This window comes from Platalea leucorodia, assembly GCF_965183815.1.
Source record: "Platalea leucorodia genome assembly, chromosome: 12".
In the NCBI taxonomy this organism is placed as follows: Eukaryota; Metazoa; Chordata; class Aves; order Pelecaniformes; family Threskiornithidae; genus Platalea; species Platalea leucorodia.
In genome coordinates, this window is record NC_138834.1 from 7,386,831 (window position 1) to 7,414,385 (window position 27,555).

The window sequence follows — 27,555 nt, forward strand, 5'->3', positions numbered from 1 at the left end:
ATCTTTGTACCATACTGCTGCTATATACACTTTTAAAAAGCTATTTAAAGAAGAGAAATCCTCTTTTGACAACAAAAACAAGCAAGCAAAACTAGTTGTTAAATGGCAGGGAAGTCTGCTAGCCCTCTTCCAGGGAGACCAGGTCATCTGTCCAGGCCTGGAAAAGACCTAAAATAAACTGTTCAATATGCAGCTGCTTCAGCCCCTTTTTAAGAACAACTACACTGCCCTTCGGGTCATTTTGTCGAGACACCGTTTTTCGTTAAAACAGCCTTGATCAGTGGCAATAAGTGCAGTGCACTTTGGTTTCTGTTTTCAGTATTTTTTGCTCTCGGTGCTGTTCTGGAAAGGCGAGGACAGGCTCAGCAGAAATATTAAATACGTTCTTTAGATGCTGCGCTTGTACCAATAATTAAGAGAATGTAAACACTAATTCAGGAGGACACAGAGGACAAATACTGACTGCCCTCCTGCTTAACTCCTTGTGCTGCCTGAACTTACACCTACTCATTCAAATAAGCTTGTTCTGGGTGCCGTAACATCTGTACCTCCTGAGGGCAGCTGCAGTTTTGTGAGCTGCTTTAGGCAGTGTCTTTCCCAAGGGTGAAGGCTTCCTTTGAGCTAGCCCAAAGCCCAAATTGGGCATACGCTTTGGCAGAGTGTGATCTGAAAATTATGCCCTTCTCACAGTAAGTGTGCTCATGAAAAAATATATATGCACTACAGACTTGAAATGGTTTCATCAGTTCTTCTGTTGCTGCGAGGCTACCAAAATTACCGTTACAGTGTCAGTGTCCTGTGGGCATGAACAATAAATTGCAGTTTGCATACTTTGAACAGCTTTCACACTAGCTGGGCTGCATCTTGCTACATTAACTTTTGACTTCTGCACACCCTGTGAGGTTGTATTTTTTTTATCCTTTGAACTCTCCATTTATGAAATTTAAACTGTTTTATTTTGAGAGCAATGCTGGAACCTGCTGGATCTGAGCAGCGGACCTGGTTCTCCAGGGGTGGGGAGCTCTGCACGTGGTGAGTAACTTGAGTTCTGCAGCATGAGAAACTCAGACTAAAAAAGCAAGAAAGATTCCTGCTGTGGAGCTGAGGGTGAACGTGGTAACTTCCTGCGCGTTGATGTTTCAGTTTCGTACTGGGTAAGGTGATGGGTGGTTCTGTCTTTTACTGACAAATGTCTTCTCGTGGAGAAAGGGCTGCACAAGTCTTCAAGATTTTTCTATAGTCAAAGATGTGCACAAACTTGTCTTTTTTTTTTTTTTTATCTTCCATTTTAAACTCGTAGGGATTCACAAACCTTAATAAAATCAAAACAAGTTAGGGGAAGAAAAGAAAAAATAGTAGTAAAATTTCAAGGATCAAGATCTCTTTACCCTGTATGTAAAATAATAACAATGGCTTGCTCCAAAACAGAAGTTTTTCACCAGCTGGTCATGTAACCGGCAGAGGATAAAGCTGCACGAACTCTCTGTGATGTACAGTTACCAGGCTCCATGTGCAATGTTTGTCTAATAGACTCCTGGCATGCACTGCTTTGACTTTTTGGTAAAAGGTTGTGTCTTGTTACCATTACGCAAGTCCTATGTATTCTCCCTTAGGATGGGCTGTAGTTTGCCTTATACAGAAAGCTTTCAGCAACACCTGTACTGCAGAAACCTTCCCCTTCAAGGGTCTGGTTTATGATGGCTACAAACCAGTGATTGCTCCTGGAATCAGATCTCACCACATGAGGACGTGCAGAAGAACTAGGAGACTTGAGGCACGCGCACTAGGTTGTGCAGTGGGAGCGTCCATCATCCTTAAACAGACAACTGACATCTTAATAACAAAAGGGGAAACTTTAATTTATAGCAGTAGAGATTATTTCATCAGTTAATGAATATGAGTTAAGTATTTCCCCTAGCATGCATCACTTCTAAAAGAGATGGCTTTTCTGCTTGAAAAAGACAGTAAATTGTAGCTAGAGCATGCCATAGTTATTTTGCAGAGGAAAAAAACCCTACTAATTAAGTCATATAGTAGCAGTCACTGTTCATTGCAATTTAAATAGTGAGTCCAAGACCTGACCGGTGGTCGTTTGCAGTTAGGAGCAAAAGCCAGATGGACAAAGGCACGCAGCATTGGTTCTTGATAAAGATCTTTGAAAATTTTGTGAGAGCAGTGCAACAAAAGTGCAAAAATACTAAAAATAATTAAAATTTGAAAACAAAAATTGTTCTAGGCATACAAACATGTAATGGAAAATAACGGTCTTTAAAGTTAGACTGTTTTTGAAATCTGAATCGCTTTGCTCTTGTGTAGTCAATGCTCTCTTGCAGTCCAGATCATAACACTGAGCACACTCTCCGTTTCTTTTGGCGCTTGGCTTTTTTCATGGCATTCAGTGCAATGGTTGTTGCTTCCTTAAAAACATTTTCTATGTTTTCACGACATTTTGCTGAGCACTCCAGATAAACTTCTGCATTAATCTGCTGACAAGCTGCTTCACCCTGGAAAGAACAAAAGGTAAGGAAAGATGTAAACCCGATGTATGAGAGAAGGAAGGTGAGATGGGAAAGGAAGGGAATTATTTTGTACGTCTTTGAATCTCAAGGTCAGGAAGAAAGAAGCTGCCTCTGAGTATAGTGCTAGAGCGTACGTGGCATTGTTAATAAACTGAGGCACTGTTAAATAATAGGTTTTTTTCTTCTATGCCTGGCCTAACAGTTCAGTGCATTACAGACTCTAAGATGCAGACTGCTGATAGCATAAAAATATTCTCGGTATTAACTTTGTTTAAAAGAAATGCTGAGGTAGATACTCAAGTGAGGATTACATGTCCACACGGGGATATTTTTTTCAGGCTTGACCTTAACTAGTATACGATATCACCTTTAGTATTGAATGTCACATGCAGGAGCAGAATCTGGACCAATGTCTTGTTGGTGCACATGCAGGAACCCGAACTTTTGCTTTGGAGCATCGCAATGGCTCAGCTGAAATCCTCGTATATACAAATGGATGTCTACGTTTCTCAGCCTCACCCAAATGCATGCAATGGGAACAGACTAGAATCTAAAACATTTGCATGCAATCCTGGTTGCGTGAAATCACTACAGACAAAACACAGTGATTTCTTACTTTGCTCGTGATCCTTTTACTGCCATTGCAGAGTCAGCCCCCAGCTCTGAATGCTTGTGAGCCCTGGAGTGTGAATTCCAGATCTGCAACCCACAGCTCACAAACTCTGCATTTATTCATTATAAGCCCTGGGAGTGGGGTCACTTGAGCGCTCGGGCTTCTAGAGGGGGATTTTTCTTCAGCATATTTAAGCGAGGTTTGTCTCCTTCCAGTTGTTTGCAAGCTGCAGTGCTGGCAGATATTGTTCAGCTCCTCTGTGCCTGGCATTGGAAGCATCACGTCGCATGACTCAAGATGCCATCAACTGTAAGAGACTCAGGTAGCGTATATTTAAGGGGAGAAAAAACAAGTGGGAGGGCCTAGGTAGGAGACAAAGTTTGTACATCATGCAGGCCCTGGAATTTAGTTGTGTGAGGCCTCAGCAAGCTTGCCAAAAGTGTCTGTTGCTTGCCCTGAACCTCCTGTGTGAGGGTGATGAAGGGAGTTATTAATGCAAATGAGGGACAATCTGCAGCTGTTCACAAAGCAACAGGACGGGCATCTCATCTCGTGCACAAGGAAGACAAGCTACAAGTCCCAGCGTGGTTTAGTGGTGATGCAGTTGTAGTTCCTTTTCATGCCGTTTAGAAAAAGGAGCGATTCACTTGAGGTCTTAGTGCACTTAACCTTGTTCACTGGACTTGTGTCTCAATTTGAAAGCTGCTGTTCTTGCTCGGAGATAAGAAGGATGGCTTTGTAGTTTAAGAAAAAGGAAGTGTGAGACCAGAGCAGAAAGGTCTCGTGCGACATGGGACAAGCTGTGGCACCACTGACTGTTTCTCCTGTACCTAGGACAGCTATGTTGGTGTTGTAACACTAGTTGTAAGTCTCACTGCTTTGTAATACTTAAACTGACAACATTTGATAATATGTAGATCTTTTTTAAGATTACTTTAGAGACTTCAAAGAAAAGTCTGTTATGTTAGAGAAGCCTTGCAGATGTTTTTGCTATTGTCCTTGAAAGGATTTATTTTTAAATAGGGTTTGCAAAACAATTTTTTCCAGAACAGTTAGTATTTTTAATCCTGTAACGTGTATCCTAGCATCTCCAGCCTTTGTCACAATGCTGATCAAAGTGTCAGTGATAGGATCAATGTATCCTGATAAAAATTATGAGGGGAGTCCAACAAACTTGTTAAGGCTTACAAATTTGTAACAGTGATAACCCAGCTGTGAAGGGAAACAAGAATGAGACGTAATGAGCCTAGACGATGTAGGTAGTAGTTTCCTTTCAGACACCTCAAGACAGGCAAAACACTCTTCAAATTTCTCTTTACTTTGGAACTAAGAATGGGTGGTGATTTGGCCACTTCCAAAAAGGACTTACAGAAACCTCTGTCAATAATTTCTTTATCTGGACACTGGCATCACCTACTTCTGGAGTATCTGCGATTGCACTTGTGAGCAATGATGCCATTGAAGTAAGCGTGCTTTATCTCTTGCAAAGAGGACACCACTTTAAATGCACTTGTATTTACCTGGTTGTAAGTAATGGGCTCCTGCTTAGAAGACCTGAGCTTGCGCAACTGTTCTTTGTCTTTCCGAAGGTCTGTCTTGCAGCCGATCAGTACGAGCGGGACACCTCGGCAGAAGTGATTCACTTCAGGATACCACTGATGGTAGAAAAACAAAACTTTTACATCTGGCTTTTTTTTTTTCCCTGAAATCAAAACAATAAAGCCAAGGAACAGAACCACCATTTAATATATCCTGCAATTTCAGCATTTTGAAAGTCATTAATGTAGTGGTAGGGGCCCAACACGCACTATTTACATACAGAAACATTTAAGTCCTACCCAAAGTCAGTTGCTTTATAACATCTGCCGCTATGCCAAAGCGCTTACTTAACATCTGTTTAAATTCGGAAGAGCTCCTCTAAAGACATATTTAAGAGCAGAATGTGGACCAAGTCTTGCTTTGTTTTGCTGGTGCTATGTACAGGATTGCTAACTTCTGCTTTGGAGCGTTACAGAAATCCTAGTACAGACAAGCAGCTGCTTACATGTTTCTCCCCTGTAGTTAAATACGCGTGTGATGGAAGTCAACTTGAATCTTAAATGCCTGTGTGCAGTCTTGGTCGTGTAACATCGCTACAGATAAAGCAGCAATTTCACTGCTGGTTTGTGATCTTTTTAGCGTGCTGCAGAGTCGACCCCAGTTCTGAGCACTTAGGAGCCGCAGAGAGGTGAGCTCCAGGTCTAAGGTCTGTGACCTGCAGCTCAGCGCATGAGTGATCTGTGCATCTACACACCCAGGCTACAGGACACTAAAAGCATTGACTTTTTTGAATCTGACATCCTGCCATATATCAGGCATATGTAATTCATTTAAAAGGTTGAAGCAATTATGAAAGCCTCTTACCTTAGCTGAGACATTATCATAGCTAGTGGGGTTCATGACATCGTAACAAATTAACACGACGTTTGTGTTCTGGTAAGAAAGTGGTCGTAGCCGATCGTAGTCCTCCTGCCCTGAAACACAGAGAATGTTTTGGATAAAAGAAATCTCTGTCTTTAACAAGCAGTATGATGGGAATATGTAAAGATACATACTTGAGATCAAGAGCAACACTACTATAATTGCATAGACTGAAAGTTTTCCATAATTGTAAAATTCCTTCCCTTAAATGCAGGAGATCCCTCTTCACTGACAAAACCCGACGCTTTAGAATATAAAACACTTCCTTGGCAAGTTTTAATAAAAAGCCTGTTTTGTCCGACTGCTAAGTACTTAGAAGCAGTTCTAATCGCTGATTGCCAAGTTGCTGCTCACAAGCAAAATCAGCAAGAGGAATTTGACAGTTATCGATTAAAACATTTGCAATTTGGCAGTGGTTCCATTCTCCCAAATACATTTGCACATGCAATGCTGTGAGGAGAAGAAACACAGTTATTTGCTAGATGCAAGTGCTGAAGTAAAAATCTTAGTGGCAAACTTGCTTTTCCCAGCCCAGCGAGCTGAGAAGAAGCAACGATTAGCACACCGCACCTTTAGCACCGCTGCTCACCGTAGCAGCACGCACATGATTTTACAAGACATGCTGCAACATGAGCCAGGCTTAAGTGGTCTTTGAAGCAGGACTACGCAGCAGATCTTAGGGATGCTGCTGAATTCTGGAAAAGCAGGGGATTTGTCATACTTCTGATTAGGGATGTTCTAGCATGTGATCTGACAAGAGGAAGCTAATTTGCTTCAGACCTGTACCTTCCCCTTGCTGTACATATGACTTAGCAATAATCACCGTGCTGGTGTCTGAAGGTGTCTTGCTTTGAGAGATGAAGTTCAAGAAAGCAGTAATTACCAGAAATAGTTGGCAGCTCAGGGGAAAAAAACCCTATCTTTTTCATTTGAGATTTTTTTCAGAGATTTAATAAGGAAGAAACCGTGATTGAAGCAGTCTGTAGAAGATCTATTTGCCACCTGAATGCTGCCCCTGGAATCAGGTACAACTCTGTGATGCACCGAATTTCCAAAACAAGAACTGGGAATGCCATTCCTTCCCATGATCGCCACAATGTACACACAGCCCGGAAACTGCCCTACAGGGAAGTTACACATCTCAAATCTTTGTATTGATATTTCAAATGAAAGGATGCTGAAAATTTCAGTGTGCCCTAACTTTATACCAGTTATTCCTGCCCTGGCACCTGGCTCAGTCCCAAGCCACATACTCATCACTCTAGCCAATATGCTTGTCTCCAGCTGCAATCTGAAGAATTGCAGGTACCAGAAGGCAAATAATTCTACAATACTTTGCCCCCCTCCTTAATTTAAACAATGTGTTGAGATACAGGTTATTAAAAGGCAATCCCTACTGGATAAGTCATTACTCAGTTTGTCCGAGATGTCTGTAAAATGGGAATCTTAGGTTTGGACCACTCTGTATTTGAGCTCCCGTGAGAGCAGCGTGCTCCGTTGGGTGAGGTGCAGAACAAAGAAGGATGGATCCCTCAATGTTTAATCCAGAAATAATAGACAATTGACAAAATTATGCATGTTGTATAAACGTTCAGAGCAAAGACTGTACTGTTTACCCCTTCTTATTCTCCCAAATCCACCTACTTGTTTGCAACCGATTTACTATTTTGTTGCTGAGATAATCCTCTAAATGCATTAAACACATCAGGTGCCAGACTTTCCTCCCCCCCGCTCTGAACTTCCTCTAGTGTTATGTGCTTTGTATGATTTCCCCTATTCAAGTTCACGCCTCTGAGCTTCTACCAACGTAGCTTGTAAAATCAAAAGGTCCTCCAAGTTATTGCTGGCAGTTTGTGAGGCAGACAGGACTGTCCCCTTGGAAGAAACACATTCATTTGCTTGCAATCGGAACATACAGCTAAAACCATACTCTCTTGGATGGGATAACAGAAGAGGCATCTTCAATGATGTGACACAAATATGCTGTATTGCAAGTCAAAAACTATAGATACGCCCTAGTGAACTGCACCTTCATCTTCAAAACCAGCTGTGCAGTTATGTTTTTTTAAGCAAACTGAGAAAATAGATGCATGAGAAAATGTTGCTGTATAAAATGCGGCTTCATGCAGGTTTGGAATTTCAAATAGAGAGCACAGAACGAGGTATATAGCGCAGAGACCACAGGGGGAAGGTTAGAAGGTAATTGCTTAACTTGTATTATGGTCAGATGATTGCAGCACTTACTTGGAGAGAGGAAGCTATTCTTTAAGAGCACAGACACAGTTCTTCAGTTGCTGAGGATGTAACAGACCCAGATCAAGCTGTGTCTAAACATCGACATCCCTCTCACTAGCAACAATCCCTTTCACCCCATCCTTAAGTGCTGCTGATGAAATGCAAGAAAGGGCCTGGGAGACTTTTTCTCTGTAAAGCTGCTCAGTCTGTGGTCAGAGCTAATCTGGCACAGATTTAGGTCTTCTAGTAGAAGAGTTTTAAAATGAAGGAACAGGGCTGAACGTAAGCAGTAACTGAATGTATATGCAAAGTCCTTGAGTGTGCTTCCTCAAGCACAGGTAGCTGTTTTCTTTCCCCAGTTAACAAAAAAATCATGCTGTGGAAGAATCGGTCAAATATACGCTTACGTGTGAACGTATCTGTGACTCTCCTCTGCCTTCCTCAATTCATTGTAGCATCAGAGATGCTGCTTGGTTGTTTTAAAGAAAAACTCCATCCAGCTGAATTCACCTAAAATGTGCTAATTCTCTGCAAAGATCACACTCCTGCATGCCTCTGTGACATGCTGCATAACCCACATCACTGCAGTCGGGCCCTACGATGGGGTGGGACCTCAGGTGGTGGTTGAGGGTGAACGGGGGAAGAAGTGAAACCACAGGGCTCGGTCTCGCATGCACGTTCACCTCTGTCTGCTCTTCCTCACCCATTCACCAATTCACCACCAAGGAAGTGCCGGCCTGTGCGGTGCTCAGTCCGTAAAGGAGCTCAGCACCCATTGACAGGAGAGGGTAAACGACAGAGTCAAGACTTGCCAGCCTAGGAGTCTACCAGGACGTGCTGTCCTAATGTACAGCAGCGCTGTCCATTGCCACCAACCGCCAGCGGGTAAGGAAGAATGTAATATCCTGCAACCCGGTCCAGACCAGCCGACCACTTCCTACGTACGGCCACGCGTTGTCTGTAATACTCCTCACTCGTGGTTTAGGATCAACATGGAACCGTGCGATGGCGAGCCCTCACAGGCACACAGAAATGCACCCAGTTCTCTTTGATTTGTTATTCTGCAGGCTCCAGGGGAACACCATGGTTATTAGTTTGCCAGCTATGTTTTTTCACTACTCAGTTTAAAAAAAATTGCTAGGAATAAAACCAGTAGAAGGGGACACGCTTCAATTAAAAAGTTGGGGGTTTTTTTGTCTTCCTCAGGCACGCCCTCCCTTTCAAAGTTATGAAAAATTATTCTTGCGTATACCAGCTTTTAAAATTTCTCTTAAGGCCTCAGACTGCTGTGCATCTCTCATTACAGACCTGAAAAACCCCGCTGGAGGCTTTGCGTGTGCTTCCTGCCAGTCAGAGCGGGCGCCCGCAATGATGAGGCATTACTTCCTCCCCAGCCTTCCCCAGCCCGGCACAGCTCTGCTCTTTGGTCTGAGAAAGTCCTGCGCTGAACAGCATCAGAAATTGAACCTTGTGTCTGAGCTGCAGCTAAAGCATCAACACTGCTCCCTTAGTATGTAAAAAAATCAGAGTTAATTTACCTCTCGATGCCTTTGCCTCTATCGAGCACAGCAAGAAATGGAAACTTTTAATTGAATAAGCAGCTGCAAAGCCTGTTTGCAGACGAGACAAGTGATATTACAAAGCCTTTATGCATTGCGTATGTATACCACCAACTTCCTGCAACAGCAAGAGGTGTTTCTGATGAGGAAGACAGAGTAGCATTGCACGAAAGTCACAAAAAATTGTTACTCTAGCATATTTTAGAATAACGCATTAACTTCATTACCAAAATTCTTGTCAGGAAAAAAAAAAAACAAAACACAACTTTTGTAGCTTGAAATGTTTGATTCTTAGGCACTTTGTTTGTGTCCTTCTCCTTCAGTAAGTAGGACAAGCTCAAAGTCTCAAGCTGCACAGGACTTGACAATACAAAGAATCCTTCTAACTTTAAACAGCCCACGGAGCTGAACCTGTCCTTTGCCTTCCCATGACGCTGAAGTACACGCAGCTCTATATAGTGTTGCTCTTAGCAAGATCCTAAAAATACCAAAGTCCTTGCTGCTTTGGGTGCATCATGAAGATCCAGCGACACTTTTCAGAAGAACAGCTTTGCCTCTCCTTCCCTACACTGCTACATGGCACTTAGCTGAAGCCCTTCACCTCAGAAATGGTTTTACATCCTTTTGAATCCATTGAAATGATTTTATGATAATCTGAATGATTTGGGAACCTTTCAGACTGAGAAGCAAATCACAAGCATAAAGCTGTCTTAGGATTTTGGAGAAAAGCAAGACCAACTCAAGCAGTTCAGTACGTCAGAAGATGATTCATAAAATACAGCCAATATGCTGTGCTGTACTTCCAGTAATAAGTTGTATGTTTAGACTCTTCTTTAAGCTGCAATTGCTGCTGTACACCCTCCCCAGAGCATCATCACCCAGCTGAGAGAGGAATTTAATGAGCTGCTGCTGCATGATACGACAGAAGCAAGTCAACATAGTGAAAAAACGGTTCCAAAACTGCATCTCCCGTGGTGCATCCACATGGCAAAGGGACAGGAGCCCTCTTGTCTCCTGAACTGGGCACTCCCCTTGCTCTTCTCTTACTGTGCTATTTGAACGTAGAGGACAGGATGCAACTCTTGGTCCTAGTCTAACCCTTAAGGAACCATCAGTTTTGTATTATTAAAAACAGGATGGGATTAAAATGTGTGCTCAAGTGAGTTCTTCCTCTAGCGTAACTTCCAGCTTCAGAAAGAGGATGAAAAGCTGCTTGAATTACAGAGTATGACACAGATCTGTAACATAAAACTGTGTAACCAGCTTCAAAACAGAACCAAAACTCAAGTCTTTCCCCCTCCCGAGCAAATGCTTTAACCAAGGCAGCAATGTCCCCCCTTTCTTTGCACCTCATAATCTGGATGTGTCTCATGCAAAGCAAAAGAAATTTAACAGGAAGGGAGGAGACAAGTGTCAGAAGCCTCTGGTAATTTGTAGCCTGGTGGTCATGACACTGTTTTGGGAGGTGAAACATGTTGGGTTTCAAGGTTTCCAGACGAGATATGGAAAGCAATTGCTCTTTCATGGCAAAGAGCTCTGCCAACTAGGCAACAATGGCATCTCCACTTCCCAAAGTGTCTTACGAGACATAAAATACGCCCCACTCTGTTCTTCAGGGGGGCACTGCTTTGGTCCAAGACAGTGTTTATAACTGTGAACTAAACGTGGAAAGGTAGACACTTTCTGCTAAAGTTACATGCCTGAACAAGGCAACAAGGTAAGAGAAGCCACCAGCACCGGGTTCAGCGAGCATCCTCCGGGCTGCTGGTGGCTGTAGGTCTTGCACAGAGCTGAACTCCCTCCATGACGCAAGGAGCTGGGCACTTATGTCAGGCTTGTGAGAGCTCAGTGCTGCAATACTGAACTTGCCCTGCCTACCACCGTTTCTGGATCCAGCCCGTGTTCCTTAAAGTCTGGAAGAGACTCCAAAGGCAAACGTTGGAAGCTGCAGCATGGTGATTTTAAATGAGAGCTGGCAAAGTATCAAGAACTGTGTGACAGGCAAAAATTCCACACTGACAGCAAACAAACATAAAAACTCGACAGGTTCGCTGTGGCAAGTTCTTTGTGCCAACACACAATATGAAGGAAAGCCCTCTTTGGATGCTCACACTAGACTTCAGTCCTTCTCTTTTCCTTTAAGACTTAAACACAAAAGCCTTGGCATTCAGTAGAAGCTACATTATCCAAATCACTGGACTCGAGAACAGTAACATCGACACACAAAGATGTCTTGGCAAATTGGGTGCTCAGGATCTTACTATACTGCAGTAACGATTAGCCATAAAATTAACTTTTAGATTAAAAACCTTTAAAATTATCTATTCAGATATCACGTACTGTATGCAAGAAGGTAAGTGTGTTTTATTACTATTAAAAAATGAATATAGACTGCATTCGGTTCTTATTTGTCTTAGTGTAAATTTGGAACAACTCCACAGGCTTGAACTGAAACAGATGATTTACACTGAGCTGAAACAGAGCACGTGTCAATTTTAGGGTTCATTTAGGAACGCAGCTGGATAACAGAGCCTGGGAACTTTGAATGAAGTTGAACACAAACCATTTCACAAGTTCCTGAAATGAACCCGAACAAACTACCAGCGTTTTCAAATAACTTTTACTGCTACGGCCTTTTCATTTTGAACACAAACCAGCCTTTTTCTCCTTCGCTATTTGATCACACATGGCAGGAGATTAAAATATTTTCCTGGTTGATTGTATTATGCTTTGCATCTGGGAACTGGGTTTTAATACCTTCAGATATGTTTGCTATTTGATGTGATTTTCTTAATAAACTGGGTTGTTAAGATAATGAACGAGTCCACGGCTAGAACTGCCATTAGGCAAGCGACCCTTTTTTTTTTCTGGAAGGCACATTTATGCATGCAACAGGTAACGGTTGTGGTTTTGTTTGTACTTTAATCTCTAGCAGTCTTAACTGTGATAATATGCTCGAAGTATGCTAGTAGAAAAGCAATTTGAAAATATGTCCAGCTTTACAGTCTTCAAGTATCAGTCTGGATACAAAAGCTGCTGGAACAGAAATACGGGCACGTCCACAGGAGCAGCATTTTACACCAGTAAAAGCAGTTTCTGCTTGTTTGTCTGAAATTACGAAAACCCGGGGGCTGGGTTTGGGCTCAGGCCCAGGCCGATGCCCCAGCGCGCTCCCATCCCAGCGGGCGCACGGAAACCGCCTCTCGCGGTTTTGGGATCGGGAAAAGGGAAAGTCTGCGTGGAAGAAAACCAAACCCTTACCTGCGGTATCGTACAAATTCAGGGTGACCTCCTTTTTGCCCACCGTAACGCTGGTAGTATATTTCTCGAAGACGGACGGCGCGTATTGCTGCAGAGGGAGGAGAAGCAGCGCTAGCCAAGGGACGCGCAGCTCGCAGCCCGCCCCGGCCGCTGTGCCGGGCGGTCCCCAGCCCCTCCGCGCCCCGGCCGGGCCGGGCCCGGCGGCGGGACAGCCCGCTCACCTCGGGGAAGGAGCCCTTGGCGTACACCATCAGCAGCGACGTCTTCCCGCAGCCGCCGTCCCCCACGATCACGACCTTCACCTCCTTCTTGCCCGACGGGGCGGCCGCGCTGCCGCGGGAGCCCCCCGCCGCGCCCTCGGGCAGGGCCCCGTTGGCCGCCTCCATGGAGCGGAGCGCGGCCGGGCAGGGAGCGAGGCCGGGCAGGGCGCAGCGCCGCCGGGACGCGGCTCCCCGCAGCCGCCGGCGCCCTCCCGGAGCCCCGGGGCGGGCAGGCACCGCCCGCGCCCCGCCGGGGATTGGCCGCGCCGCGGGCGCCGGCGCCTCAGGTACCTCAGGGCCCCGCCCGCGGCCGCGCCGCCGCCTCACGCCCGGGGCGGTGGCGGATGCCGTTCCCGACGCCCTGAGCCCCCGCGCGGGTCTGGGGCGCCCACGGCGTCGGCTCCTCACGGGCGTGCGGCTGCCCAGGGTCACCCGCGGGGCCCCAGCGCTGAGGTGGACGCAGCCCCGGTGGGCACCGCAGGAGGCCCCTCCGCACCCCGTCAGGCCTCCGCCCCCGAGCCCCGCAGGGGCTGCGCAGCCCTGTCCTCCTGCCGAGCCTCCAAGGCCTCCATCCACCTGGGGCCGTCGGGCCCTGTCCCCTTTGCCCTTCCCATCGACCCGCCATCTTACCCACGCTTGGGTGCTCGTCCCCGTCCAGCAACCGTGGCACCAGCGTCCTCCGCCCCAGGCCTCATTTATTCCTCCAGGGAGCCCCTCTGGACCTCAAGTGCCGTGTTGGTTTACCCCGCGTCGCCAGCAGCTGAGGGGATGTTTTCCAGTTCAACCTCAATGTCTGCAGCGGCGGATCCCGGTCCTGACGGCCGAGGGGAGAGCGTGCAGCGGGTGCAGTGCCAGCCAGGCTAGGGGGAAGCAGAGACCCCCTGAGGTACCCCCAAAACACGTCTTGTTGCTGGCACTGGGAGTGGCGGTGACTTGCTGCTTGTTTTCTGCTGTATTTATTGCTCAAGTTGGGACCGACAGCTATGCTCATTGCTTATTCACGCAGTCCCAGCCATCCAAGGTGAGCTGCGATGAAAATAAACCGGAATTCTACATTTTAATTGCAGAAACGTGGTGGCCCCAGCACCTACCTGGCATTGTTGTGTACCATGGAAGTCAGGGGATCACAACAGCCCGATACGTTTGGCTCCGCTACACAGGTCAGGGGAGTGACGCTGTGTTCATGACAGAGCCGCTCAGGTGCCAATCTACCACCATTCTGCGCAAAAAAATGGTGTCTTTCCTAGCAGGGATTAACAGCATGCTCCCTCTCAAATAAACCCCACCAGTTCTTAAGAAATCAAAATTGACTCTAAAAGTTTTGAAATACCACTTATGGGAATAGCAACAAACCCCCAAGGGCATGCTTGAGTGTAGCAAGATCATTTCATTCAACTAGGAAAAAAAATCAAAGAACTCAAACAGGGTTTTGCATTTTCTCCTGCACGGTTGTGTCACTAGATGGCCTTCCAGACCAAATACAAACACGACGGCACTCTGCATCTCTTACAAGGAAGACCCTGCGTTGTGCAGAGGGCAAACAAAAAGCTAGAAAAGGCTCTTTCGGCGATGGGGAGGAGGAGGGATGTGTAAAAACCCGACGAAGTGTCACATAATTCAGATTATTATATTATTATTATAAGCAGCAGCTAAATTCACACCTGTTTAAAGCTAACCTTTTTACTCAGGAAAAGGTTGATGCAAGCATGTAGAATACACAAGTTGTCAAAAAGATGCTTTGTGAACTACAATCTTATTTATCGTATCTGGGACAGGGTAAAAGCCATCAGCTCCTGTCAACTGTAACGGCTGAGGGCATTCCAGTATCGCACAGGAATGAATGGCCCAGGAAAGACTTGTTTTACCCTGAAGAGATTTATTTGGACCTGGCTCAAAACCAGCATCACACTATGTATGATATGATCAGCAGATTTAGTAGTCTTCCTGTAACTGAGTATTATAATTCAAGGGTTTTTTTCAAGTCAATTATTGCCATAAAAGTTTGGGGGGGGGATAAAAGTATCATTTTGTGGGTCATTGTTAGGTTAGGCTTTTTGCCTTTTTTTTTTTTTTTTTTTGCATGTCTCACAAAACAATCTTTGCATTTCTCACAGCTTTGTCTCCTTTTACATTTTATAGTTAAGGAAACTTTTTAGATTTGTACACCCTTAGATTCAGGACGAAACAATATAAAATGACTACAGTTTACAGTTTATATTTATATTTATTATAAAATCAACTGTAAACACTCCAAAACTTGTTTTTAAATAATGGATGTTCTATTTGTAGTGAGTTAACTTAGTATTGACAAAATATAGCATTTCGGTGTCTCAGTTGTTACTTATTTTTAATTAACAGGTATGCAGTGCTTTAGGCATATAACGTCCTATGCAAAAGCTAAGCATATTTTGCTGACTCCGAAAAAGTAAAATCTAATATGGAAATCTGCCATTGATTTAAATGGAAGAAGATTCAACCCTCTATTAGTAAAATTCAAATCTAATCATTATTAATTGCAAGTGTCCTTCCTCTACTTTTGTTTTGGCCTGTATGTTGATTTTGGCACGAGTTCTGTTTCATCAAAAGCTTACACATCTGCAGCTCAAGAGTCAATATGCGTATAGAGATTTACAGTGAGCGTACCGAAGTCAAGACTTTAATGGGGTATGGTAAATCTCTGTGTTCCAATCTTGTTACCAATTTGTCGCTTCACGATTGCCAAGGAAAATAATAGAAAGGAGTGAAAGGTTAGCACACTGCCTAGGAAAACTGCTGGAAGCATACGATTTTTAAAAGATGCTTTAACACTTTAGATGGTATTGATGGGTAATTCAGGTTAGTTATGAGGACACCCAAAAAAGACTCACAGATTAGGTTTAATATTGAAGCTATGACTTTTTTACAATACCGGGTGATGAGATAAGCTGACACTCCCATTTCTCAAAATACCAAGCCTGGGGAAAAGTGCTTGCAACCTCCTGGACAGTTCTGGTACGATGGAAGAACCTCAAGGCATATCCTTAGCCTAACCTCCTAAGGAAACAACACCAACGGGCTTGTGCTGCCTCTCTCTCTTTCCCTTGTGATATGCTTGGAAAAGACAAGGAAACTGAGATTTAATAATATTAAAAGCCCCTGAGTTTTGTGGCTATAGAGAGTCAAGTGGGGGAAGAGAGGCATAATTGTAATTTTTTCTGCTCAAAAAATACTGTTTTAAATAGTAAATATGTTAACAGATTTGACAGAATATTCTGGTTAGCTATGTTCTTCCATTTGGAGGAGCTCCGAATACTGTCAAAGTTTTACGTTTCCGATCACTTAAGCTCTATCATAGTGCGTGCCCTTAGGCTAATAAGCATGACTTGGAATAATATTTCTAATGGAAAATACAACTATTTTAGCTAACCAGCAAGGTCTCAGACTACTGGTACTTCCTTGTAGCCACAATTGCAGAGAGGAGTAACAGCAGACGCCATCTGCTGTATACTCATATTATGAGTTTATATGGTAATACAAACTAGACAAGAAAGGGGACATGTTCTTCCTAAATGTCTTCAGAACTACATTTTTGAAATACACTTAAGAATTTCCTTCTTGCTAATACAGATGCCAGCTTTACAAAGACTTAAACAGAAAATTAACAATAAAAACAAGTAGCCCCATTTATGTCAAAGGAAATATCCATAAACTTAGTTAAGAATGTGCATAACAAGACAGAGCCTTAAATATTTATTTTTGAACGTTACCAGTGGTATTAATTATTTGTGTTTTCAGCGATGAATTCCCACTACAGCATGTACATACAGAGTAAGAGACAACGCCCTGAAGAGTTTACAATAGGAAAGACAGACCCTAAAGAATGGGACTTATCATGTAAGTAGAGTGAATTTCTGATAAATTTCAGATGTTACACAAGGGCAACAATTGTTTGTCATGCGCACAGACCCTTACTGAAGAACAATCTCTGCCCCATGGAATTTCGCATGAACTGGCAGAGCAGACAGGGAAGGGGAAACTGTAATGTAGGAGAGCTGAACTGTACCGTGCACGCACAAAGAAGTTATGGGTGACAGTATCAGTGTAAGAGGAGAAGCCTATGACAAAGCTCGGTATATACTCAAGGTAATTCAATTTATTTACAGAACAACTGTACAATTTTCTTTTCACAGTTGTGTTTTTGCTCACAATCCCAAGCCTCGTTCGACCCGCGCTCAACCCTGCAAATATCTTTTTTCAAAATCAAAGCTCTGTCTCCTTGACTTTCAGCTGCTTCTCGGTATCCATTTCTGTAGTGTTTCTTGCTGTTTCTCTTGCACATGCAGAGCTCCACCATCTGGTCCTCATGGCCTGATATTTTACACACACGCCCCCACCCCGAAAAATCCCTTGGGCCACATGATTCACCATCTATTCAGACCTTGCCATGTGCCTGTTTTTTGTGTAGTAGCCCCTACTGATGTAAATCCCTTGTTTCATAAGGGCTCTCAATTGCCTTTTTCACTGAAGGCAAGGTGGCTGTGACACCTGCCAGTTTCTAAGACGTTTAACGCAACCTAAAACATTATTACATTGTTGTTTGGCTGAGTAGGAACCGTATTTTTTTTTTTCCCAGTGGGAAGTGCTGCCAGAAAGGTATTAACTTTCTAGACTATTAAGTAATGTGGAAAAATTATATTTCAATAAGAAAATTTCCTTTCTGCCTTTTCATGCCTTAGGAATATAGTTCCTGTTTCGCTTGGCTGAAGTAGCCCAGGCACTAAATCAGTGCAAAAATCTTTCAATAAACTCTATATAAAATCTGTCCAAATGCTACCATAGAGTTCAGAGGGCTATGAAAGAAAACAGGACAACGGTCTGCAACAGGAGGTGTTAGCGAAATTAGACACACAACTCAGCAATATCAGGCAGTGAATATTCAGGCACTTTGATGTAGTTTGGACAGATTTTGTTCATAAACCACACACTGACAGCTACCTAGAGAGCAGCTGTTTATAGGGAACACATACTGTTTCTTGGGTTATTTTCTCTGGTATGCTTTAAATCAGGGGTGCCAACTATGTGGGCCAAATATGGCCTACCTGCTATATGCATGGCCAACGTGCCGTATTTTGAATCTCACCTTTCATTAGAAACTGAGTTCTTGGCTTTGCAGTTGTGGGGGAAAAAACCCTCCACTTTTACAAATTTGAAGAGTGTGTAAATCAACGTGGTAGCGCCTCAGCCTGACACAGTAGGTGCTTAGGGGCAGTTTTAAGTTTCTGTTCCTCACTGAAGTGTGAATTCTCAAGCCAAGTTCTCTTGTAAAAAATGGGTAACACAAGGTTAAGATCATCCTATGCTTTTCTGGAACAACAAACACAATGACTGATCTCTGAAAAGCATGAAATGAACAAGCAAGCGCCTGCCAACATCACCATAACTCTGCCCCCGCGGATCTGGGCGATATGTGTGTCTCCCAGATGTGCTGGCACAGCTTCACTGAGCGATGGGGAGGAATTTGTCAACACAGGCTGGCAGAGCTATCCCACTGGTGCTGGATCTCATCCTCTACCTCTGTGCTCGACAGTGAATCTGGAGATTCGCCGGAGAGAGAGGGATGCAAAATGCCTCGTTTCAGGCGAGATCTGCAGGTTGTGTTTGTGTTGGTAGCTGAGGTTCGTTTTACCAGGGGAACAGTCAGAAGCAGTGAGTTCAGGAGTGATGCGCAGCGAGAGCTGAATGAGCGCACAGGGCTCTGCTACAGATCTGCATGAAATTCATCAGCATGAGATGCTTTTCTGCATCCAGATCTGCAGCAGAGAATAATCCCATCAGGAAGTAATTTTGGGAAATGCAGGGAAAGAGGCTGTAAATAGCTTTCCTTGCAACACAATGCGTCTTTACCCAATATCCAATGCCTCTCTCTAGTATACACCCCTAAAATCCCTCTGGCTTATGCCTTCCTGTGTTTCCATTACCCAACACTCCACCTGACCTAGCAGGCACCGAGATGTTATTTTTTTCAAAATCAGAGTGCCCTCTGCAGTATCTGCTTTCTTCAGCTTATTTTTCCCTTCTTCTCCCATTCCCAAAGTAGGTAATTCCTGGTAAATAGAGATTTTATTTTAATGTACTTGCTGGTTTAGAGACAAGGGAGGACTGAGACCAATAGGAGTGTATGTTAATTAGGATGACCGCAGCACCAGAGCAGGAGTTGCGTTCAGCTTCTTTAGTTTACGCAGCAGGGGTAAGGATGGAGTAGGTGAGGCCACTGTGGATGGCCAAATCTGGGTTACGGTCCCCAGAAGTTGGTTAGTAGATTCCATTAATCCTGAAATGTGTGGAGTTGTACTTTTTTGTGAGGCTTTGGAGAAGCTCAAGTTTAGATGATCCCAGGTTTGGCTTGCTAAATATGCTTTCCACGATGTGAGCTACAATGCAACCTAAAAAAGCATGTGTTTTTCAGAGCCATTAGAAGAGTCAGGCTTTGCATGGCTGCGTTGGCTATGCAATAGCCATCGCTCTTGCACCTGGCCCAGGCAGGAAGCTCTCAAACCTTTTGGACAAGAATGTGGGGAAAGTGGGAATATTCATAGGAGGAGAAAAAAGGATGGAAAAGTAGGCTCTAAGAGAAAGGACTGTGGATGAAATAGGGGCAGGCTTTTGCTGAGTAATGTATGGCACCGGCATTAAAGGGCAGTTAACGTGTGAAGGTCGCGTCTTCCCCTCCGATATTTATGCAAACTTCCTACAGGAAGGCAGCAACTGCAGACTGAAGAGATGATAAAATCCCCTGTTTATATACCTACGGGAGACACTGTAATTCCTGCCTGGGTTTTGTTGAGTGCTAGATGTACGGGGAGAGCTAAGCAGGAAGTACTTGCTCTGTCGTCGTCTGGCTGGGAAGAAGCTCATACATAGGGATGGAGGTTTGGCAGGAGCCAGAGAGGTTTGCGGCTTGTCGGAGCATCCCTAGACAAAGGACAGGCCCAGACTCAGTTTCTCTCAGACCTGAGAGTAGCCATTAACCTGGCCAGAGCAAACCCTGTGAAGAAACAGCGACGCTCAGAGCTGGCTAATTAATAACTTGAGGCTCTGGAAATAAACTCAATTGTAATTGTGTCATGTTTGCTCTAGAGCTGTGATTTTTGGCCTGTGCCACGCTTGTGGGAGCTGGACGAGTTGACAGTGCAGAGTGGCCTGGCTGGAGGTCCTCGCTGCGAGCCACCGGAGCGGGTCGGGAAGGTGTTTGAGCAATCGCGGTGGTGGCGTGGTCTGGTGTGCGCAGGCACGCAGAGGGCAGCAACCTGCCAGTGCTGCTCCAGCCCACGGGTCATCAAACGTGGACTGGCATGCTGCCCTGCGTGAGCTCGACACCGCTGTCCTTGATGGCATGTTTCCTGTGCGTTTCTCCCTTCCTACACACGTTTCACCCTTCCTGACTCTCGCTGTAACAACGGGCACACTGTCAAGTTCCCAGTTGCTTACTGGGATTAACATAGTAGCTCTCATTTCTTAAGGCGGAGAGATTTCCCGGTTAAAACCACTGTAATTAAACTTACATCTCTCATAATGCTAAAAATGCCCCTATGTGAAAGGCAGCTGCATCTGCTTGTAAAATACCAGCGCCCCTAGACCTTTAGTGGTCTTAGGAGTCTAACAATATTATAGACAGTGCCTGTTCAAAGATACAGGACTCCAGACAAATGGAAGAAGGAAGCAAATATAGCATCCCTCTGAATCAAGACATCTCAGACGAAAATCTTCGAAGTATGAAACACATCTGGCTGCGTATTTGTCAAGTTTTTTATTGGCTTGAAATACACACAGACACAGAGCCCATAGCAAGTCCCTTCCACTGTAGATCTGGGTGGGCACCTCCGTATTCCTTTTAGGACTCATTTTTGGACCTGGGGAGAAGTGTTCTCAGTCAACAGGCCTCCGAGCAAGCCGGAGCTGGCCATGGAGGAGGGCAACAGCTGCACGAGCTTTAATTCCTCTCCCCACCCTCCTGTGCAAATGTGCCCCTCAATCCTCTGTCTGGAGGAGCCGGAGAGAGGAACATATAGCTCCCCCGCTTCCCTGCCAGCTCTACTGGCATTTCCTATTACGCAGCCAATTGCCTGTTAGGTGCCGAGACCATAAAGTATTTTTTCATGGTGGTGATCCCTTTTGGTCACAACCCCCCACAGATGTTCGTGACACTTTTTTACCCCCCTTATGCACCACGTCAGACGTTTGTGATAATTTACTGCCACAGGAACCACTTTCTGCACGCCGGTAGCTGCAAGTCTTCCCGGACTGCTGGCAGGCATTGCGCAGGGAAAAGGAAAGACAATGTGCAGGGGAAGGTGTCAGAAGTAAAGGGAACCCTGTCCTCCATCAGCAGCTCCCAGAAGAGAGAAGGGGAGAAAAGCAGCGATGGCTTTGTGGATTTAGTGGAAACTAACTTCAGCTAGGAATCAGAATGGCCTGCCCTCTTGAAGGTTAAAACAATTGAAGTACCTGGAAAAGGTATTTTAAGACTTGACTTACCTTCAAAAAACAAAAAAGCTAAAGCAAGTACGAAAATAAATTAGAAACTAGGCAAAGATAAGAACAGAGCCTGCAGGAATCGAGTCTAAACAAAAGGCAGGGGCTATGCAGCGAGAAAACCACAAATGGCAGGGGTTGAAATGTAAAACCTACAGTTCACTGTGAAACATGAAAGATGCTGTTGTATTCCACACCTCCTCTTCCCGGGTGTAGCTGTCTCCACAAGGTGAAGGGCAGTAATGAATCAAGCTCCTTCCCTCTCTTCCTGTATTTTCTATTCAATTATTCGCAGGCTGTGCAAGTTCTGCTTTATTTCCCCTCTCCATATGCCGCACTCTCCTCCTGGGGTTTTTTTTATTCCGAACTGTGCATTTGGCCTCTCTCCCATTTCTTTCTCCTCGGTGCGTGCCCCCCGCTCTGCTAAGATCTGCCGTCTTTGTAACCTCCGCTGTGCACATATGCTGGCTCGCTCTCTCCCCTCCCCGCCACCCCCTGCTCCTGGGCCATCAAGCGTCCCTTCGCTTCACTCCAGCGTTTCTGCCAGGGGGCCCATCAGCCAGCCAGAAAAGGAACAATTTTGCTATGGCCACTGCTCCCGTTTTCATGCTGCCGGCTCCTCTCCACCGATCAAGGGGAACCCATGTTGCTCCCGTAGTACAGCTGATTGGTAGCGAAGGCAAAGACGGCTCTGCAGCTGCTTAGCAACTGGGAGCTGCTGTTATGCCGCAGCGCAGAAAGGCGATGGATGGCACAGCATTCGCTAATTCTGCGCGTTCTGGCCCACTCGGCTGAAAACCGTGGCTTAGTGGGCCAGCTGGGGCACTCCCAACTGTCCTGTCAAAAAATAAATCAAGATGGGGATCCTTAACTGCAGATTTGAGAGCAATGGTGACAATATCCAGGCCAGAACTGTCTTGGTCTTGTGTTGTATGTTGTCTGCATCACACCAGTTAGAAGAAACTGCTCCGATTTGTAAGCTAAACTCATTCCATTTGATCTTTGTCATCACTTTTCTGGCTGCAACATTTTATACTCCATCACTTATAATCAGAATGTTCCCTGTATGCACTGCATTCGTTAAAAAGGCTCACAGGTCTCCAGCTACCATCGCACCCAGACTGTTTAATGATAGGCGTCCAGATACACAAGTATTTTAATGCATAAATATCCCCCTAGGTTACTTATCTGAATCTTCATTTCCTTTTGATGCAAGGTCTGTGAGTGCCCGAATTCTTTAAATGGTACATTCTTTTCATTCTTTTTTTTTTTTTTTTTGGTAAAAGTCTACTGTTTAGGCCATGAAGCACTGAACTGAAATGCTCAGTAATTTGATGGTTTTAGAATGTTGATTAGAGTTGCCAACCTTCTTGATTTATTTCACGATTTTTGTAAGCTTGAAAGTATTCTAAAAAATAACTGTTTGCACATTCTGATGGGATCATAGCGTTTCAATAGCAGCTGCCTTTCAATAGGTAAGAAGCAACAGAGAACATTCTGCAAGTCAGGCGTTGAAACAGCTTCTTTATTCCTTTATCGCTCAAGAATGATTAGATCTCGGAAAGCACTCACTACCTATCTTACAGAGGTGGCTTTGTCATACTACTAGCAGAAATAAAATGAACAGATACAGTTTAAAAAGAAACCAAAAAACCCAGCCCTGGCAAATATCCAACATGTCCATCAAAAGTTATACGGCTCTTAAGCAAAATAAATGTTTGTTCCACTGCTGGGTATCACCATACATCTCTTTGCACCCAGGCAGCCAAACAACAGAGCAGACTAGTGATTCCCTGTCATTGTTCAATGCTTACATCCCATGCATCCTCAGAGCATGCTGCGACACGGGTGATATCTGTCAGGAGGTTGCTTATTTTGGCGGAGAAATTCCCTAGACAGATCATCTGCTGTTCTTAGGAAGAAATGAAAAATTTCATGGCAAAAAAAACTGAACGGGCAAATACCCTGTCCATATTCCTACTCAACATTCCTTTGATATTCTTAGCCTGGTTTCCTAAAAATAAGAGAGTCTAATGTGACCGTGTTGTTCTATGTCATTTTTCCTCTCCTTCCTCCAATCTCAATCAAATTCGGCACTGGGGAAGAAGTCCCAAACGTATTTAGGTCCCGAATGAACAGCTGAGTAGGGTAGGTAGTAGAGGCACCACCTCGGTCTCAGGGAAAAGCAGGCAGAACTCAGCCCTTGCCCACACCAAGGGGCAGCACCGCTGCCCGGCTGGCCCCGGGGGGCTCCCGGCCAGCACGTTACCCCTTGCTCAGCCACACAGGGCAAGCAAGTCCGGGAAAGAGCTGGAAGATTTGTCAGGGGGTATTTATGGACACAAATCCATGGGAGACAAAGCTTCATGAGTTTAGCTGCTGAGAGAGAAACTGCTTTAGGAAACTGCAAGGTTCGGTAGTAAATGGTAAGAGCACTAGTAGGAGGTTTCTGCAAGAGGGCTGATGTGCCATACTTCAACCCCTGTGAAGCATTTACGTGATTATGAGTAGGAGAATTAAGAGCAAGAAGGCATAATCAAATGGATTAGAATCTGTCTAGCAGGAAGGTCTCAAAATGCAGTTGTAACCACTGTGTCCTAGAGCTGTCACCCTTCTTTTATGGGTCGGGCAACTACCTGGTTTGGGCCCTACATTATTTAATGGCTATGTTATAGACACCAGGGCAGCAAATGCTGCAGTGTGCCTCCTGGCTCCCCTCCAGCTCCTGAACTGGGCTTTCTTCCCATGAAACTGGGGTGTGGCAAGAGGATGGTGTACATCCAGACCTCCTCCTGACACAATATTGACAGGACTGAGGTGTGCACACACCCGAAACCAGGAAACTCCTACAGTGGAGACAGAAGCAGTTGTTTATCTGGAAGAAAATGTAAAATCATTACCAATCAAGTTTGGAGGTGACAACAGTAGCAGGAGGGGGTATTAAAAAAGAAAAACCCATTGCAAGCAACAATGCTGTCTAAGGACTTCTCCTTTTCAAGAGGGCCAAGTGTAAAGCCATACACACAGAACAACGAGCACAAACCAACAGGACGGGATGCCGTCCCAAGAAGGAGCAGATCTGAGAGTATTTTAGGAGCCGTGCTGGGACACCAGCTGAACATGGGCTGGTGTAATCCCCGGATGCCTAACAGAGACATCGCAGCCAGGAGGGCTGCTGGCACGGGTACGATCACCGCTGATCGCTCTGTCCCCTTCTGCCCAGATCAAAATGGTGAAGAACTGGAGTGTTCACAGGGAACCGCGACAGGAACGGTTACAGGATCGTGAGATGGACCTGAGGGGGAGCTCTGCATGTCTGCAACGGGAGTGTTAAATGCTCAGTTGATCAGCCCGTACACAGCTACACGGGGATGGAAATCTGGTAATGGAGCATTCCTCCGTCAAGCGGACTGAGATACAGCAACATCCAGAAACTGAAAGCAGAAACTAGACAAGTTTAAAAAGGTATTTTGATTTCTAGTCTGTCAGGTAGAATTTGATGGAAACAATTTACTAACTCTTATTTTGCTCTCTCTCACAGCCCATTTTAAAATGAAAATCTGATGTTTTTCTAAGATGCAGGTATGCTGTAGTTAAATTCTTTCAAATGAGAAAAAGCAACAAAGTCACAAAAATCTTACCACCTGCATAATGCAGGAAGTTGAACCAGATGAACCCAGGTCTCTTTTGTCCTTTATAATCTATTAATCTAGTTTCCTTGCACAAGCAGTGAATTGTGACATGAAAACCTTCAATATAAAGGATTCTGTGTACAAGCCAGTCTAAAACAAAATGTTGTAAACAGTCACGATCATTGTTTGGCAGAACAGCTGCATATTTTTTATTTCACTTTGCCTCTCAATCTAATTTGCTCTTGTTGCAACACTTTGCCAAAGAAATTAAATCACTTCTTATTGATAACAGACAGTGAAATAATTAGCATGAGTTTTCCACTCAACAATGCAGGGGAGGGACGCTGTGGGCAAGAACAAACCCCTTTGCTTCAAGAATGTGTGTAGAGTCACCACAAGCTGTTCAAAGAAAAAAAAAAATCTTTTTTTTTCCCCCTTTCCCCTGAAAGATCTCTTTCTTTCTCTAAAGAGTCTCACGCAGTAAACCAGGGTCACTCTAACTGAAGTATGAAAGTCTGGTTTGACCTTTCTGGGATTTAAACACGCTGTACCAGAACATTTAGCTTTTCAGATACGAGGTTCAGCCATGAAACCACCCACTCTGGGAGTGCAACCGGTCTCAACTGCCTTGGTGACTTTTAAACTACATTGAACGCGATAGTCATTTAGAAACTCTAAAAACGGAAATAAATTTTCAGCTCAGACTTACAAAAACAATTTCCAGAAGTGCTGAGGACCCACAGCACTCGCTGGGTCCGCACGGCGGGCTCGCGGTACAACGCCTGCTGCCCCAGCAGTTTCTGGCCCTGGTTCGCACGTACGCGGCGCCAGGCGCACGCTTTAGGACCTCTCCCAGCTGGAGCAGTTCATGGATTCTGCCATCGGGAACGGCCGTCCTGAACAATGATTAACTGCAGACAAAGATCATAGTCCTGGAAAAATGCGCAGAGCGGTGCAAGTACGGACAAAGCTGCCTAAGCTCCCACAGTATTATGGTCTGGCTGAATCGTCTCAAAGCCTGTGTTAGGCAGAGCTGGCTTGCTTCAGGGTTAAACAGACCAACGTTAAGGTTTAAATGCAGAGATTACCAATATCCAAATATCTATTTAAACAGAGATTTTTAAATCCCAAGAAAGCTAATAGCCGATGCTGTTTAAATCTGCTCTTTTTTTTAATCACTTCACGTGCTGACTTAACTCATTCTGATGCGAGCTGCAGAAACGCTTTCATCACCGCTCAAACAACCCCTGCAAACCCAGAACAGATCTGCGCCGGACTTTGATCTCCACGTCGCCGGTTTCGGCCATTTCCAGGAAGCTAAAATGCTTTTCACCGAGACACAGCAGAGGAGCATTTTAATGGCGTTTAGCTAAGAATAACGTCACCGACTCTTCCAGGTTTATTAGCAGATTATTATTTAAAGCAGGGGCAGGCAGGCGGGCTGCCGGAGCAGCAGGGCCCGGCGCAGGAGGGTCTGGCCGGGCAAGGCGCGGCTCGCAGGGACCGAGCGGGGTCTGGCGGCCGCGCACCGCCGTGGCTCCAGGCGCCGCACGCAGCGCAGAGCCAGCGTTTTAAAGCCAGCCTGGCAGTGCGGAAAACGTTTTTGTTGGTTTTGGTTTTTTTTTTTTTTTTCTTCTTCTTCTTCCCCCCTCCCTCCATGGAAGCGTGTTCTGTTTTGTGCGGACGGTTTGTCGCTTGTTCTCGACAGAGCCTGACCCGGGGAGGACGGGGAGGGGGGGGACAAGGAATGAAGAGATGAGCCTCAGCCCTCGCGTCGTTGCGAAAGGCGCAGGCTGCGGTGCCTCCTTCGCGGCAGCAGCCTGCTCCCTCGCAGGAAAACACCCCTGAGCCTCGGCACATACCGCAGCACGGGTGTTACAAACCCACGGAGCGGCTGGTCCTGAGCCGCAGGAACGGGCGGGCAGGGCGCACCCTGCCCCGCACATGCCGCTCCCGCAGGCAGCCTCTGCCAAGCAGCCACTTACCTTCTCCCTCCCACAGGGTCCGCAGGGTCCTGCTCTAGCCTTACCAGGGAGGCCACCTCTCTACAAGTGTTTGCTTTTCCTCCCTGTCCTGCCCTCTGAAGTGGTTGCTCAAGCCAGGCTTTCCTAGCTCACCTAATGTGGGTCTGCAGGGGAGCCCAAGGTACAACTCCCCGCAGAGCACAGCGAGGCTTGTGAGGCGCCGAAATAACCCCCGCGCCTCCACCCAGAGCGAGCTGCAGGAAAATCTGCTCGGGGGAAAAAAAAAAATGAAAAAAGAAACCAAAAAAAAAAAAAAACCGGCACATGTAACACCTCAGACGGCCATGGCGGCTCGCACTGCAGCACGGCAGCCGGCTCCGCGCCAGCCCAGCCCCGGCTGCGGGCCCGGGGAGCTCGGCGCTGCAGGCCGGCCGGGCCGGGCCGGGCCGGGCCATCCCTCCCCGGCTGCGGGCGGGAGGAGGCAGGGCAGCGGCTGCCCCCGCCGAGCGGCCGGGCGATGGCGGAGGGGGGGAAAGCCCGG

General features: G+C 45.6%; 1 protein-coding gene across 1 annotated transcript; it reads right to left on the minus strand.

The window, feature by feature from the left end:
- Positions 1-1,410: 1,410 nt before the first annotated feature.
- RHOF (ras homolog family member F, filopodia associated) lies at positions 1,411-13,048 on the minus strand. Its single transcript, XM_082325228.1, has 5 exons — positions 12,869-13,048; positions 12,648-12,735; positions 5,536-5,645; positions 4,653-4,787; positions 1,411-2,504 (listed from the first exon to the last, which is right to left on the minus strand). The coding sequence occupies exons 1-5, from the start codon at positions 13,031-13,033 to the stop codon at positions 2,340-2,342; spliced, it is 663 nt and encodes a 220-aa protein (XP_082181354.1). The 5' UTR covers positions 13,034-13,048; the 3' UTR covers positions 1,411-2,339.
- Between the last annotated feature and the right edge of the window lie 14,507 nt (positions 13,049-27,555).